We start from the raw sequence: 17,943 nt of genomic DNA, 5'->3' as shown, positions 1-17,943 counted from the left end.
ATTCAAAGTTACAGTGGTGCTGAAAAAAGTGACTTATGAGTAGTTCTCACATTTGTGACTATTACTGCATCCCCACAGTCACATGATCAGACTTTGGGTGCTTGGCTACCAGCATGTATTTACAATGGTTGCAGACTCCTGGGGTTCTGGTATTGCCATTTGTAAGCTTCCTAGGGAACATCTGACAAGCAAAGTCAATGCAGGAAGCCAGATTCACTTAAAGACTGCATGATTCACTTAACTGTAGTGATTTGCTTAACAGCTGTGGCAAAAAAGTTTGTAAAATGAGGCATAGCTCCTTAACTGGATTAGCAAAAGAAATTTTGGGCACAATTGTGGTTGTGTGTAGAGGTCTACCTGTATGTCATAGTGGATATAGCCTCCAATAGAAGAAACAATATGTTGTTCAGGGTTGAACTGTGGAGTCCTTGGTGCTTTTAGAGTTTGGCTCCTTTCTTGCAGATATTTTGTTACCTAGTTAGCTAACATCATCAGTGCTCTGACAATGTGATGATATTACCTAGTCAGGTAAGAAAACTTCTGCAAACAATCAAGCTCAGACAGCCACAGATACAGCTTCCTTGATGCTTATTGGCCTTTATGGGTCTGCAGCTGTGGATTTAAATATATATTTAGTTTAAAATAAAGTGTCTATCCATGTACCCTCTGAAGACTAAATAGGATTATCTGTAGCAGCTTACTCCTGGGAAGTCTAATAATTTTCAGGTCAAACATGTTTACTTTATTACTATTACTGTTAATAGTTTTTTTTTTAATTAAAATTACTGATGTATTCTAAGGTACACTATAGTTTTTGGGAAAATAGAGCAAAGTCTGATGTATTCCTTAACATTTTTAACAAATATGCAAGAGATAATGTGTAAAATGTAATGCTTTGATTACAGATATATGAATAATCTAGTGTCTTCTAAAGATACTGATTCAATATTTGTAAAAGATTTACGTGGATGGCGGAATGTAATACCTGAATTTCTGCAGATACTATATTATGATAGATCTATTATCCAGCTATTAGAAGATAAATGACTGATCTTTACCAGCCTCCATGCTTTCAGAAAATTGAAATAAGAAGAGGAATATAATTTGAGCTATATGATTAGGGTAGGTGGAATGGCCATTAATTTAAAAGAAGGAAATGTTGGCAGTGTAGGCCAACTTGCCCCATAGTATCAATCAAGCCTTGATATACTTCTTGTGATGACCCAGCACTCTCAGGTTTTTGCAGCATTAATTAGAATTCATGACAAAATAGATGCAAGGAAACATTTTGTACCCTTCATAATTTTATAGAAAATTTATTGTTATTAGAGAACCATTTGCTTAGTGTGATTTTTTTCATTACCAGCTTGTCAACTAGCATAGATAATCTGGAGAAAATATGAACTCCATAGATTGGGTGTCACTTTTGTTGATGGTTCATGTAGTTTACCTTGGAGCGCAGATAATGGCTGAAGTTCATAGCAACAGCACAGAAAAACATGGCAACCAGTGAAAGACAAATGAACCATGTATATTGCTTTAATATATAAAAAGCCCTTAATGGGAAACTGTATTTGAATTTGATGAGCTCATTGCTAGTTTCGTAGGAATGATTTATATTTTCCCATTTAGTAAAGCTAATTTTTAATTTTACTCTTGCTTGTCAATGATATCTTTATAAACTTTTTTATTAATATTTTAAGAGGATAATTTCAAATTAAATATTATTTTTATGGCATACTGAGCAATCTCCTGTACAAATTTGTAGAAATCTGTCCAGAATGATGTCCCATTGTGTTCATCTTTGTAGGTTTATTTAATAGCTTCCTTGAAAATACTATACTTTATATTTTAATTATGAATTTAAAAGTTTATGTTTAATACAGTAAACATCTTGTCAATTTCTTGAGCAATTTTATAGAATTTATATTTTCAACAAAGAAATAAGTGCTTAAGAAGTGTCACTTATAAGGAATAAGATTTAAAAAGTATTGATTATCTTTGATACTGTGTGTGAAAACAATGAAAGAATGCAATCCTTTGTATTTAAGATTTGTTATTTTATGTAAAATGTTTAATTTATCTTTATATCTGGTACTATTCCTAATAGTAGCATTACTGATAAAGCCAGTCAAGATAAGAAATATTAAGAACATTTGGGAAAGAAACAAAAAAGGTAGAATAAATTTTAAAAAATGAAATCTCCCCTTTACAAATGATGTGATAGAAAATAAATGTAAGTATACTGCATTTTCTTTAGTTCTTTACAAATAATCAACTCTGTTTTTCATGGAATCAGTTCTATACATGCTGGGACTAGCAGGTTCCAGTATAGAGCAAGGCTGAAGACAATAAATGCAACGTCACGTTTACAGTTATTGGTAATTTATACAATCCTCACAGGATTTGGAACTTGTTTAGCATAATAGCAGAACTATATTCTGAGCTGTTTTCTTTCAGTTGTAATAATAGGTGCATATTAATAAAGCTGATGTCAATGAAAAATAGGGAAAACCTGTAACATGAATATCATTGTATTTAATATTTTTTCTGAAAGTACCATTTCAGTAAATTGTATTTCTATTTAATTGCTTATTTTAAATCATTGGGGAAATTTTAGAGGTTGAAATGCGGATTCCTAGTTCTCTGCTACAATGTGACATTAATTTGCAGCTAGAAACCTTCACATGCATGCTTAACTGCATATATATCAGTTGTTTCATATAGAAGCCTTGTCAGGTTATCTATTTTGCATAACATGTTGTTTGAAACAAAACAAAATTCAATTACAGCAGTTAAGGAAAAGATAATAGGTAATGCACAGTGACAAGTCATTATGTTATATTCTAACTAACAGTTAATAGAGGCAGGACATGGTATTTGCAATTGTTTTTGATTTTTAAATATTATGGAACATTGAAAGGTTCCTTGCAAATAATTAGTACAGCAAAAAATAAAAAATAAATAAAAGAACAAATGAGTGGTTTACATAGCACAAAGTGGGTATGCTGCAAATTATTTGGGAAGGTGCTCTCTAGGCTCAGCTTTACATTTATTGATTGTCCTGATAAACTACTGTATAGATAAAAAAAATTCAAATAGGTGCAAGCTAGACTGAGAAGGAAACAGCAACTTTGATTCCTCTTCTGTGACTTCTGTGTGCTTCTGAACTGGCCAGGGAAAAGGGGCTTTTTCAGAACTACCCTAGTAGTAAGACTAGCTTATAACAAAGGGATTAGTCTTGTTTATAAGTTGGATGTGAAAGGGTCTAACACTTAAACAAATACTTGCATCTTAGCGTAGTAGGGGATTTTGTTTTAGTGACTGATCTAGTATTTTTACTTCGCAATTATTTTATGTTGGTTATTGACTGAAATGAAGAAGTGTTCATTCTGGTGACTAATGTGTATGGTTGCTCCAACCTTTACCTTATGCCTTTGATTTTTCCTTTCCTAGCAAAAATATTTCACATTTTTTCCCCAAAATTTTATTTTGCTAATTTCTGCCCATTTTTCTAGATTGTCAAAGTCCTCTTGATTGATTGATATGCCCTTTAAGTGTTTGCTATTCCCTCATCTTTATGCAGAGTGCAAATGTGATAGTGATATGTGATGGTCATATTTCCTGACCTATAGTTTTGACTACATTAGACAGCTCTAGAATAGAACCCTGTGGTTCACCATTTGAAACTTTCTTTTATCTTAGCATAGAACCATTAACATTTCATACAATTGTTTAATCAGCTCTCTAGCCATCTAAGGGTGACATAATGTACCTCACTTTTTGTTGTCTTCCCTACTAAAATATCATCAGAAACGTCATTGAATGAAGTACCACATTTTCTATGCCAATTAAATGGGTCACCCTATTAAAAAAGAATTAGGTTGACTTGCTATAATTTAGATTTGATAAATCTCTACTGGTCAAGTTTGAGAGTTTTGTAATGTTAGCAACTCTTCATTGAAAAACAAAAGCTTCAGCAGATAAGATACTTGAAGTTATAAGTAACTATAGTAATAAAAAGCAGGTTTTTAAAAAGTTACGATTTGCGTCTCAAAATTTTGTTATTTGAATTTGAAACCTAGCAAAAATTAAGGCAGACTTCTACATGCCAACAGTTATTTGGAAGAACTATAGAAACTGATAAATGTTGGAATCATGTAATACGATGATGATGATGATGATGATGATGATGTTGGAAGGGACCTTGGAGGTCTTCTAGTCCAACCCTCCCCCTACATTACTTTCTACTGTAATCTGTGTAGAGGTGAAGAATCTAGCTTTAGCACCTTTTTGGTCTTGACGGTTTCCAAAGCCTCTGGTTTTGTTGCACTTTCTGGAAAAAAATCCAATTTTTAAGCATGGGTAATACCAAAGGTACAAAATGTAATTCTGCAATTATATGTGAGCTGAGAGCTAGTCTAACCTCTTCAGTATCATTTTCTCTCCTGCTTCTTGATAATTCACTTATCCCTTACTGCCTGTCATGTTTAAATTTAGAATAAGGTTCTTAGTCAAAGTTACTGACCCTTTATGTGTTTAAATTATTTTTCTCTAGCTTGTGGCAGGGAGTGTTGTGATGGCATTTGAAGAAGTATGTCCTGACAGAATAGATCTGATTCACAAGAACTACCGAAAGCTCTGTAATCTACTAATTGATGTAGAAGAATGGGGACAGGTTGTTATTATTCACATGCTGACTCGGTATGCACGAACACAGTTTGTGAGCCCTTGCAAAGAGGTAAGTCATTTAAAAACTTTCTTGAATAGCTCTGTGTTGTTAAAAGCAGGATTTCAAATATATTTTCAGTTCTGGGCACTAATAATTTATATCAAAGTAGTAATGTGTATACACACACACGTACAGAGTGTGTGTATATTTGTGTGTGTGCGTATAGATTATACACACATATACTACACACACACACACACACACACGTGATAAAAGAACGGTCAGAGTCTTTGCAAACATGTTGCATCCTTTGCCTGCAGGAATGGGACAACTTGCCACAGCCAGCTTGCTGCAGCTAACTTGCCATGGCCAACTCACCGCAGTCAACTCACCATGGCCAGCTCGCCATGGGACAACTCGCCACAGGACAACTCACTGCAGACAATTTAACAATCCTATTTAATTATTTAAAATAAATAAAATATTTTAATTTTTGTCATTCACATTTCATTCTGTCCCTCCTTTTGCACCCTTTCTTTAATGATTCTATTCTAACATTTCTTTAATATTAATGTAACTTTTGCCCTGTGGCCAACTGGCTGTGGCAAGTTAACCTTGGTGAATTGTCCTATAGACCCTTTATTGCATGTTGCTTTGCTTGTGGTCCCAGTGGAAGTGCTGTTTGCAATTCCAAAGCTAAATATCTCTGTATAGCAACAGTACATGAATTTTTGCTTTCAGTAACTGGTATGCCCCCTTTGGGCAACAATAATTGCATCTAGTAGTAGTCCTTATTTAGCCTCAGGCAGTGTTAGCTTTCAGTTACAACTATGATGAAAAAATAATCTTACAATCAATGCCTGTGTATATACTTTCTCAGAGATCAATGTCTACAATCTTCTCAGTGGCTCTCTCTCAGTCATGTTTGCCATTACAGTCAGTATTTATGTCTTGTACCTCTACATTTCTTCCCTTCCACAAGACCCTAAACAAGCATTCTCTTTGGGAAATGCTTTCCTCCCCAATGCAGTGTATCTGTAAAGGTTTTCAGCTCTGTGACCTTAATTACTTGATTAGAACACTTGGCTGACTGAAATTGATAAGACCTAATCAATTTCACAATAAAGTCTTGTGCCTCCTAGGTACTCTAGGTAAACAGCTGGCTCTAGCACATTCCTTTCTCTGTGTATTCTCCATTGTGTATCTGTTTATTCTCTTGTAATCCCTTCCTCCCCAATGTATGTAAATACAAACATTAATTTCCTCTTTAGTAATTATCCCAGGGCTGAGGTAAACATTCCAAGGATGAGGTGTGCCTGCCATTTGGATTCACACGAGATTCTCAGTCATCCAGGTCATGGTTGTCCCCAAATGTGCTTTTTCAAGTGCCAACTGGACTTTTTTGTTTTTGTTTGAAGACATTTTGCTTCTCATCCAAGTAGCTTCTTCAGGTCTGACTGGATGGGGGGGAATGGAAGGATTTATATTCGTTACAGACAGCTGGTCATTTGCATTCTTTTAGAGAGTCATTGAGGTCACTTGAAGATTTATCTGTGTCCTCAATGTCACCTGAGTAGTGCAAATGTGTGTGGAGCCTTCTTGGAACTGCTGAAAGGACTGTGTTATAGACTGAAGATAGATGATGTTGTATCCCTCCCCCTCTGTTGAGAGAAGGCTGTTTGCTTTTGACATTGATGGCCTCTTTGACCACTCTTTCAAACCAGTGGTCCTCTCTGTCCAAAATGTGGACTTTGCTGTCTTCAAAAGAGTGGCCTTTGTTTTTTAAATGCAGATGGGCTGCTGAATCTTGTCCTGATGGGTTTGTTCTCCTATGTTGTGCCATGTGTTTAAACAACCCATCAAAACAAGATTCAGCAGTCCATCTGTGTTTAAAAGACAAAGGCCACTCTTTTTGTTAATGTACTCTTGCTGGGTTCACACCCATTCTATACTTCTCCCTTTTAGTTTTTATCCTGATGCAGAACTTGTCATGCCTCCCTATTAAAATTCCATCCTGTTCATTACTACTCAGGCCTGTCTCTGGCTTTTAAACTCTTCTCTCTCTGCTGTAACTTATTAGCCACCCCTCCTAGCTTTGTGTCATATTCTGACTTGATAAGTGACCCTCAACTTACTCATGCAAGTCATTGATTAAAATGCTGAGCAGCACAAGGCCCTGAACAAAGCTTTCTGGCACTCCACTTAAAACTTCCATTTAGGAAATTGAAATGGAGCCATTAACAAGCCCCCTTTGATGTGGTTATTCAGCTAGTTCTGAGTTTATTTAACAATGATATTGCCTGGCCCATAGTTCATTTTTATATCTTTTCATAAAGCATATTATAATGAGAGAGTTTGTCTAAAACTTTGTTGATGTCCAGTTGTTGTTGTTAGCTGCGAAGTCGTGTCCGACCCATCGCGACCCTATGGACAATGTTCCTCCAGGCCTTCCTGTCCTCTACCATCTTCTGGAGTCCATTTAAGCTCACGCCTACAGCTTCAGTGACTCCATCCAGCCACCTCATTCTCTGTCGTCCCCTTCTTCTATTGCCCTCGATCTTTCCCAGCATTAGGCTCTTCTCCAGTGAGTCCTTCCTTCTCATTAGGTGGCCAAAGTATTTGAGTTTTAGCTTCAGGATCTGGCCTTCTAAAGAGCAGTCAGGGTTTATCTCCTCTAGGACTGACCGGTTTGATCGCCTTGCAGTCCAAGGGACTCGCAGGAGTCTTCTCCAGCACCATAGTTCAAAGGCCTCAATTCTTTGGCGCTCAGCCTTTCTTATGGTCCAACTTTCACTGCCATACATTGCAACTGGGAAGACCATAGCCTTGACTATACGCACTTTTGTTGACAGGGTGATGTCTCTGCTTTTTAGTGTGCTGTCTAGATTTGCCATGGCTTTCCTCCCCAGGAGCAAGCGTCTTTTAATTTCTTGGCTACAGTCCCCATCTGCAGTGATCTTGGAGCCCAGGAAAATAAAATCTGTCACTACCTGTCAGTACTATATAATTAAATCACTCTCCTGATCTATCAAACTAATAACTGTATATCTGCAGTGAGCCATGCAACTCCTACTGTCATCTGTATATCCAGATGTTTAAAGCATACAGTTTAATAATCTGAGGACCTTGCCTATTATAAATGTCAAACAGATAAATCTATAGTTTGTTCTCTTTTTTGTAGATGGAGATAATATTTGTTATTCTCCAGTTTTCATGGATTTTTCCCATGCATTTGACAAGGTAGACCACAACCTACTCCTTGGTAAGCTAGGAAAAGGTGGAATAGACAACATCACCACCAGATGGATCTGTAGCTGGCTAACAAACCGTACTCAACAAGTAGTCCTCAATGGCATTACATCCACATGGAGAGAAGTAGGCAGTGGGGTACCACAAGGTTCCATCTTAGGCCCAGTACTCTTCAGTATCTTCATAAATGACTTAGGTGAGGGAATTGAAGGGAAATTCATCAAATTTGCAGGTGACACCAAACTGACAGATGTATCCACCACCCCAGAAGACAAACTCAGGATCCAAAAAGATCTTGACAACCTTGAACAATGGGCCCTATCAAACAAAATGAGTTTCAGTGTGGAGAAAAACAGTGTCTTACATTTAGGCAGGAAAAACCAAAGGTCATATACAGATTGGGTGAGGCCTGGCTTAAAAACAGTAACTGTGAGAGAGACCTTGGAGTCCTAGTGGACAATCACTTGACTATGAGCCAGCAGCGTGCAGCAGCAACCAAAAAAGCTAATACAATCCTGGGTTGTATAAAACAGAGGCATAGAATTAAGATCATGCGAAGTATTATTATCGCTTTATAAAACCCTAGTAAGACCACACTTGGAATACTGCAACCAATTTTTGGTCACCATATCACAAAAAAGATGTTGAGAGTGGAAAAAATTCATAGAAGAGCTACTAAGATGATCAAAGTCCTGGAGACTAAAACATACGAAGAACAGCTACGGGACTTGGGTTTGGCGAGTCTAAAGAAAAGAAGAAATAAGGGAGACATGATAACAGTGTTCCACAAGGCAGAGGGGTCAGGTTGTTCACCAGAGGGAAGGACAAGAAACAATGGTTGGAAACTGATCAAGGAGAGAAGCAATCTGGAATTTCAGGCGAAACTTCCTGGCAGTGAGGACAATCAGCCAGTGGAACACCTTGCCTCCAGAAATCATGGGCGTTCTGTCACTGGAGATTTTCAAGAGGAGACTGGACATTCACCTGTCTGAGATGGTATAGGTTCTCCTGCTTGAGCAGGGGGCTGGACTAGAAGACCTTCAAGGTCCCTTCCAGCTCTATTCTATTCTATTCTAAATTCTAGTCAAGGATTACAATCACATTTTATAATTGCTTCAGACCGGTATCCAGATTTGTTTTTTCTCAGTTCTTCCTCCTTTGTATATCACAAATTCAAAGATAACAGAATCACTTTCCCCAAGGTACCAGTCTCCTTCATTTTTTTAAGCTATTCTCCTTGATCTTTTTTCCATCTTCTGATAAATGAAGTTATCAGTAAGAGAGGACAAGAATTTGTTGGACCTCTGGCTCTTGGCTGAGTTAGATTCCCAATAGATGTCAGGATAATTGAGATCTCCTATTGCAGGCCTCTTTGAAAGTCTGGCCATCTGATGCAGAAAATCTTCATTCATGTCTTTTGTGTGCCAACGCAGTTTATTAAAAAAATGTAATAGTATCACTTTTGTTTTCTCTCTTCTTTTATTCTTACACAGGTACTTTCAAATTTCCATGTTCTAATTCTTGAATTTATGCTCAAGTATATAGCTTTTATATACACAGTTGCAATCTTTTCTTTTAGATTTTCTAACTTTTTAAAATTTGTAATTTTCTAGTGCATCTAGATCATCCTAGTAATTTCAATAGTGTTTCTCATATTTGTCTTCATTAGTTAGAATTTCTAGTTCTCTTCTAATTCTAATCCTGTTGATATGAGCCAGTATTAGATTTTAATGACTATTGGAAACTAAACTTTTTTAATTTCCATAATTTTTAAGGGTACAGGTACATTTGAATTTTTGCTTCCACATTTATGGAAAGATATTTCAGGTTTTTAAATATGAAATATCAGTAGCTGGTCATTCATAGATGTATTATCAGAGCATCACTCAATTTGTAGTCTTTTAGCTAAACTATTGTTTGCCTCAGTTGGGACCAGCTAGTACAGACCTAATGCAATATACTGTGTCTTAGAATGACAAGAAAAAGTCATTATAAATAAATGATTTCCTATTCTTGTAAATACAGTGAGGGAAAAATTATTTGATCGCCTGCTGATTTTGTATGTTTGCCCACTGACAAAGAAATGATCAGTCTATAATTTTAATGATAAGTTTATTTTAACAGTGAGAGACAGAATAACAACAAACAAATCCAGAAACACATTTCAAAAAAGTTATAAATTGATTTGGATTTTAATGAGTGAAATAAGCATTTGATCCCTTATCAATCAGCAAGATTTCTGGCTCCCAGGTTTCTTTTATATAGGTAATGAGCTGAGATTAGGAGCACTCGCTTAAAGGGAGTGCTCCTAATTTCAGCTTGTTACCTGTATAAAAGACACCTGTCTACAGAAACAATCGGATTCCAAATGCTCCACCATGACCAAGACCAAAGAGCTGTCCCGAGGATGTCAGGGACATGATTGTAGACCTACACAAAGCTGAAATGGGCTACAAGACTATCGCTAAGCAGCTTGTTGAGAAGGTGAAAATAGTTGGTGTAATTATTCACAAATGGAAGAAACACAAGATAACTGTCAATCTCCCTCGGTCTGGGGTTCCATGCAAGATCTCACCTCGTGAAGTTTCAATGATCATGAGAATGGTGAATCAGCCCAGAACTACACGGGAGGATCTTGTCAGTGATCTCAAGGCAGCTGGGACCATAGTCACCAAGAAAACAATTGGTAACACACTACTCTGTGAAGGACTGAAATCCTGCAGTGCCCTCAAGGTCTCCTTGCTCAAGAAGCCACATGTTCAGGCCTGTCTGAAGTTTGCCAATGAACATCTGAATGATTCAGAGGAGAACTGGGTGAAAGCGTTGTGAACAGATGAGACCAAAATTGAGCTCTTTGAAATCAACTCAACTCACCATGTTTGGAGGAAGAGGAATGCTGCCTATGACCCCAAGAACACCATCCCCACCATCAAACATGGAGGTGGAAACATTATGTTTTGGAGGTGTTTTTCTGCTAAGGAGACAGGACAACTTCACTGCATCAAAGGAACAATGGATGGGACAATGTACCATTAAATCTTGGGTGAGAACCTCCTTCCCTCAGCCAGGGCATTGAAAATGGGTCGTGGATGGGTATTCTAGCATGGCAATGACCCAAAACACATGGGCAAGCCAACAAAGAGTGGCTCAAAAAGAAGCACATTAAGCTTGGGAAGGATTCCATGGATGAGAGTCCTAAAGGGGAAAACAACTCAAGAAGCTTGGGAAATTTTGAAAAGTGAGATTATAAAAGCCCAGTCTAGCACAATACCAACAAAGAAGAAATATGACAGCTCTCAAAAGAAACCAGCATAGCTGTATAAAGAACTCTCTGATAAATTGAAAGACAAAAAGGACAAGTATAAAAAGTGGAAAGAAAGGCACATTACTAAGGCAGAATATCAGCTAATAGCCCAAGCCTGCAAAGATGAAGTGAGGAAAGCTAAGGCTCAAAATGAACTAAGGCTTGCAACAAAAGTAAAAAATAACAAAAAAAGCTTCTCAACATGTAAAAAACAAGAAAAAGGTTAAGGAAATGATTGGTCCATTAGTGGGAGAAAGTGGCAAGAATGACAAGCAATGGGGAGAAAGCAGAACTATTCAATTCATTTTTTTGTATCAGTCCTTACACAAAGGGGAAAAAACAGTCCAACCTATCAAAAACAGTACCGTAAAAAGCAGATTAGAAACATAAGTTAAGATAGGCAAGAAAATGGTAAGTGAGCACCTGTCTACCTAGATGAGTTCAAATCACCAGGACCAGATGAACTACACCCCAAGGTTCTGAAGAAACTGGCAAATGTGATCTCAGAACCACTGAAGTATATCTTTCAAAGATCCTGGAACACTGGGAAACTACCAGAAGACTGGAAAAGAGCTGATGTAGTTGCCATCTTCAAAAAAAGGGGGAAAAATGGATCCAGGAAACTACAGACCTATCAGCCTGACCTCAATACCTGGGAAGTTTCTGGAAAAGATAATCAAGCAATGAATCAGCGAACACCTAGAGGCAAACAAAGTCATTACCAAAAGCCAACATGGGTTTGTCAAAAACAGATCATGCCAGACAAATCTTATTGCATTCTTTGATCAGGTGACAAAATTAGTTGACCAGAGGAATGCTGTGGATATAATTGGAAAGTAACCAAAGAGAGAAGCAACCTAGAATTAAGGAGAAATTTTCTGACAGAACAGTTAATCACTGGAACAACCTACCTCCAGAAGCTGTGAACGCTCCAACACTGGAAGTTTTTAAGAAGAGACTGGACAGCTGTTTGTCTGAAATGGTATAGGATTTCCTGCCTGAGCAGGGGGTTGGACTAGATGACCTCCAAGATCCCTTCCAACATTATTATTATTATTATTATTATTATTATTATTATTATTATTATTATTATTATTATTATTATATCCTGGAGTGCCTTAGCCAGTCTCCAGACCTTAATCCCATAGAAAATCTGTGGAGGGAGATGAAGGTTTGAGCTGCCAAACATCAGCCTCGAAACCTTAATGACTTGGAGAGGATCCTGAGATGTGTGCATACCTGGTGGCCAACAAGAAACATCTGACCTCTGTGATTTCCAACAAGGATTTTGCCACCAAGCACTAAGTCATGTTTTATGAAGGGGTCAAATACTTATGTTACTCATTAAAATGCAAATCAATTTATAACTTTTTTGAAATGCATTTTTCTGCATTTGTTTGTTGTTATTTTATCTCCCACTATTAAAATAAACCTACCATTAAAATTATAGACTGATCATTTCTTTGTCAGTGAGGAAACGTACAAAGTCAGCAGGGGATCAAATAATTTTTTCCTTCACTGTATATATAAAAAATAATATTCACTGCTTGACTCTATACTGACTCTTGATGACCCGCAATAAAACCAAACCTGTAGAAAGTAAGAGATAAATAGGATTATAAAGAAAAATAAAGAACAAGATGGTAAGACTGACCAACAACACCCATACATACAAACATATCTGATAGGGGTCCCAACCAAGTCTTTAAGGCTTTTTAGAATGGCACTGGGAAAGGGGGAAAAGAAGCTATCCACCCATGTGGATACTGCTGCCTAAATCAAATAAATAAGCAGATTTCTCATTTAGTTGCTAAAATAGCAAAAGGAAATCTCTGAAACCTAACAATCAGCAGGTCCCCATTTTTTTCTTCTAGTGCTTTTTTGAGTAAGCATATAACAAGCTTCTTATGTAGTAAAACAGATTTTTAATTTAGCTTATCTGCATTATTATAGATCAGTATTTAGTCTGTTTCTATGTAAATGTATTATTTGAGGAACAATTAAATGTTGACAAAATATATTGCAGTCATATCAATTGTACTGCATTTTCCATAATTTTTCTAACTGACATCTTTGATAAATAGTGGTTGCCAAGTCAAAATCGATTATACAGTGCACTAGGAATTCATGGTGCTGTCAGGGAGAAGACCGATTGACTTTAAATTTACATATTAATGAGAAGATTTGTTAAGGGGGTACTTGACTATAGAAAATAACAGCATATTTATAGGGCATGACATTTTATAAAAAAAGCTGATGCAGGAAAATGGAAATTAAACCTTTCAGATTAATACATTCAAGAATGTTAAAATGCATATTTGCATATTTATTTCCTGAATTTACCTTCCTTTTCAACAGATTTCCTCATCTTCTTTCCCAAGTTAAATGTGTATCTCCCTGTATATTAATAATTTTGAACTACTTTGCTTGAACTGCTAAAGAGATCTAACAAATAAGGGGGGAAAAATCCAATGCGTTTCTTAATTTTGTTAAATGTCCTTTAATTTTTACTGTGACAAGATAATGAATATTATTTTGACATTAGAATCTTTGATGGTATAGAAATTTTCTTAAAAATAATAAATGGGTGCCTTTTTGTCCTCTAAAATGAAAATTGTTTAATATAAGTAAATTTGTTGATACAGCTTTTTATTCAACATTAAAGAATAAATATACTGTAAAGATTACTTACAAGATTGTTTGCTGAAATGAAATTAAATTTGTAGGCAGACTGCTTACTCTGTTTTGAGGCTAAATCCTTGCCTCTGAAATAGCTTGTAACTTTCTTATAAGCTACCATATCACCATGCAGAAATACTTCCAAGATTCATGGAAAAAGGTGGTTACTGTGGAAATAAAAATAAGAGGTAATGTTTTCTTAAAGCTCATCTGTAAGCTCTCTTAATATTCCCTCTGGCTACAGTAACCTCACAGTCTTCCAGGTTATATTGACTTAGTCTAGATCAAGGAAATGTTTGAGATATATTTCCTCAGATGCATGAGTTGTACTCTAGATTTTCCTATTTCATTTGGTTTCACCCCAAAGTGGAACACATTCCACTTGGAACTGCTGTACAGATTTGTTAAGATCTTCTGATCTTGTCTAGCACCTTCAAATGAGTAATGAAAAATTGTGAAAATAACTAAAGCAAGATGAGCAGCCTTAATTCATAACATCTTCAGTGTCCCTCAGAGGTTTGATTGCAATTGAGGAGATTTCCGATTGACAACCCACTAACCAGAAAAAGGACCTTGGGATCATTCAAGATAGGTCAGTGAGGATATTGACTCAGCATGTGGCAGCTATAAAGCAAATTTCATGATCATGATCATTAGGAAAGGATTGAAAATTAGAATATGATATGTCCACATCTGAAATAATTGTTTATAGTTGTGATCACAGATTACAGATGGAAATGATGAAAGACTTAATTAACTGGGATACACAAGCCTACAGAGATTGGTAGATAAATATGCAAGTTTATTTTTTGTAATGCCATATAGCTACAAATAAACAGAACATTTTTTTTTCTTATTTAAGAAATTTTCATCTTGAAACATGTTCTAATTATAATGTTTAAAAGAACAAATTGACATAGATGGTATGTGATAAAAGTTCATATTTACTATATTACTTAATTGGTATACTATATTATTTAATTGGTATTTTCATGCTATATCTCCTAATTAGAGTTCTGTGCTTTGATTTGGGGACATAATACGCATTTATAGATATACCAAGTATTCGATATTTTTCCGATTAAATGTCAAAGATCCAATGAACAAATTGATCCTTTTTTCTTTTAAATAGAAAAAATACCTTGATATATTTAAACTGTGACTTGAAATCACTATGTTGGAAAATTTAGAAGGTATACCATATTTATAATTTGGATGTTGCTTAAACATAAAAAGTAAAATAATGAGTGTTATTTCCCTTTATAGGATGGTGCTCTGGAAGAATACAGTGAAAAGAATTTCTATGAATCCGATGAGCAGCAGGATAAAGATCCAAAAGTGAACAAGCTCTATACTATGGATCCAGACCACAGATTATTGATAAGAAATACAAAGCCTTTATTACAAAGCCGGAATGCTGCTGTATGGCTATTTTAATTCATTGAATATTTTTTTTCATTTAACCAAATGGTTGGATTTAGAGTTAAGCATGTGTATCAGGGTTGGTAGAAGTTGTCTTCGCTTTGCTTTTTTCTCAGTGGCTCTCTTGAACTTCTAACAATGCCGTGTCTGCTGTAACTTTTCCTTGAATAAGAGGTTTTTTCTTTAAAATCCATTTGGATTGAGATTTTATTTTAAATGATAAATATGGTACATTTCTTTTCATGTTTCTTGGATTGGCATTGAATGTCCATCTAGTGCAGCAATAGTGGTCGTCATATACTTCCTTTTGAGGAATTGACATCTTTCAAGTGTATTAGGAGCTATAAAATATTGCATCATCGTTAGCTGTACAAACATTTTTGTTAGAGTGAAACAATAGTTTATTGCTTAAAGTCTTTTTTTAGAAAGGAAATGTTATAGATATTTAAACCACATAATCTTCGGATTTATCTCATCCATATAATGGCAACTAATTTGTTTACTGGAACATGAAGATTCTTATTTTAAATTTCAGTATGTAGTATCCAAAGAGAGAATATCTCAAAGATCTTATTTGTGTATCATTGGCCCTCAACGTATGACCACAGTTGGATCTTGGTTGTTCAGTGAAACGGTTGTTAAACAAGACATCATGTGATTGCCCATTCGATTCCTTCACTCAACAACCACAATCCAGCCACTCCCGGTTCTTGTTGTTAAGTGATTAGGTGGATCTTAAATGGATGGAGTCCCAAGTAAGGAACACCGGGTGTTTCAGAGGTAGGGGAGATCCTGGGAAGCTCCGCTTGGGAGCTTAAAATCCAAAATCCAAGCAGGATTTTCATCCACTGAGTAAAAAGATACTTGTGCGCAGCCTGCTCCAGGTCTCCTATACACTTACCTACCCACCTGAGGCACCCCATGCTCCTTACCTTACCATGCTGCCTGATTGCTGTTTGCTTGGATTTCATCTTCCTCTCCCTCAGGGGGCTGGCTAAAGAGCTGTTTGCTGAAGTAATTAAGCTCCTCTCCACGCACAGAAGAAAACTTCTTTGGCATGGTGCAGAAACGGACCTGAAATCCTTCAGCTTCCCTTGGGAGGCAGCTCTTTCAGCCAAACCCCTGAGACGAGAGGCAATTCTTTCCTGCTGGCTTCCCCATTGACTTTTCGGGAAGTCAACATTGTTGTTATTAGATACAAAGTCATGTCTGACCCATCACGACCCTATGGACAACGTTCCTCCAGGCCTTCCTGTCCTCTACCATCTTCTGGAGTCCATTTAAACTCACGCCTACAGCTTCAGTGACTCCATCCAGCCACCTCATTCTCTGTCGTCCCCTTCTTCTATTGCCCTCAATCTTTCACAGCATTAGGCTCTTCTCCAGTGAGTCCTTCCTTCTCATTAGGTGGCCAAAGTATTTGAGTTTCCGCTTCAGGATCTGGCCTTCTAAAGAGCAGTCAGGGTTGATAGCCTTGCAGTCCAAGGGACTCGCAGGAATCTTCTCCAGCACCATAGTTCAAAGGCCTCAATTCTTTGGTGTTCAGCCTTTTTTATGGTCCAGCTTTCACTGTCATACATTGCAACTGGGAAGACCATAGCCTTGACTATACGCACTTTTGTTGACAGGGTGATGTCTCTGCTTTTTAGTGTGCTGTCTAGATTTGCCATGGCTTTCCTTCCCAGGAGCAAGCGTCTTTTAATTTCTTGGCTACAGTCCCCATCTGCAGTGATCTTGGAGCCCAGGAACATAAAATCTGTCACTACCTCCATTTCTTCCCCATCTATTTGCCAGGAATTGAGAGGGCCGGATGCCATGATCTTGGTTTTCTTAATGCTAAGTTTCAACCCAACTTTTGCACTCTCCTTCTTCACCCGCAACAAGAGGCTCTTTAGTTCTTCTTCACTTTCTGCCATTAGATGCTATCATCTGCATATCTTAGGTTGTTGATATTTCTTCCGGCAATCTTAATTCCAACTTTTGATTCATCTAGCCCTGCCTTTCTCATGATGTGCTCTGCATATAAGTTAAATAGGCAAGGTGACAGTATACAGCCTTGCCGGACTCCTTTCCCAATTTTGAACCAATCAGTGGTTCCGTGTCCAGTTCTCACTGTTGCTTCTTGGCCCGCATATAGGTTTCTCAAGAGACAAATAAGATGGTCTGGTACGCCCATCTCTTTAAGAACTTGCCAGAGTTTGTTATGATCCACACAATCAAAGGCTTTAGCATAGTCAATGAAGCAGAAGTAGATGTTTTTCTGCAACCTCTCTAGCTTTCTCCATGATCCAGCGTATGTTGGCAATTTGATCTCTAGTTCCCTGCCTCTTCGAAATCTTGCCTGTACTTCTGGTAGTTCTCGATCCACATACTGCTGGAGTCTAGCTTGTAGGATTTTAAGCATAACTTTACTAGCATGTGAAATGAGTGCAATGGTGCGATAGTTTGAACATTCTTTGGCACTGCCTTTCTTTGGAATTGGAATGTAAACTGATCTTTTCCAATCCTGTGGCCACTGTTGAGTTTTCCAAATTTGCTGGCAAATTGAGTGTAGCACTTTTACTGCATCGTCTTTTAAGATTTTGAATAGCTCAGCTGGAATACTGTCACCTCCACT

The 17,943-nt window shown here is 36.9% G+C and overlaps 1 protein-coding gene across 3 annotated transcripts in view; it reads left to right on the top strand.

The window, feature by feature from the left end:
* The window catches only part of AP3B1 (adaptor related protein complex 3 subunit beta 1), a 167,582-nt gene that overhangs the window by 42,472 nt on the left and 107,167 nt on the right, over positions 1-17,943 (top strand). For all 3 annotated transcript variants that reach the window (XR_014491277.1, XM_083353111.1, XM_083353112.1), the window contains exons 7-8: positions 4,559-4,741; positions 15,171-15,326. Coding sequence is in view for 2 of the 3 variants with exons in the window: in XM_083353111.1 (XP_083209237.1) it covers positions 4,559-4,741; positions 15,171-15,326 (339 nt within the window). In the remaining variant the exon portion in view is untranslated. The remainder of the gene's footprint in view (positions 1-4,558; positions 4,742-15,170; positions 15,327-17,943) is intronic.

This window comes from Vipera ursinii (assembly GCF_947247035.1).
Source record: "Vipera ursinii genome assembly, chromosome: 2".
Lineage (NCBI taxonomy): Eukaryota > Metazoa > Chordata > Lepidosauria > Squamata > Viperidae > Vipera > Vipera ursinii.
This window is presented reverse-complemented; position numbering and strand designations above follow the sequence as displayed.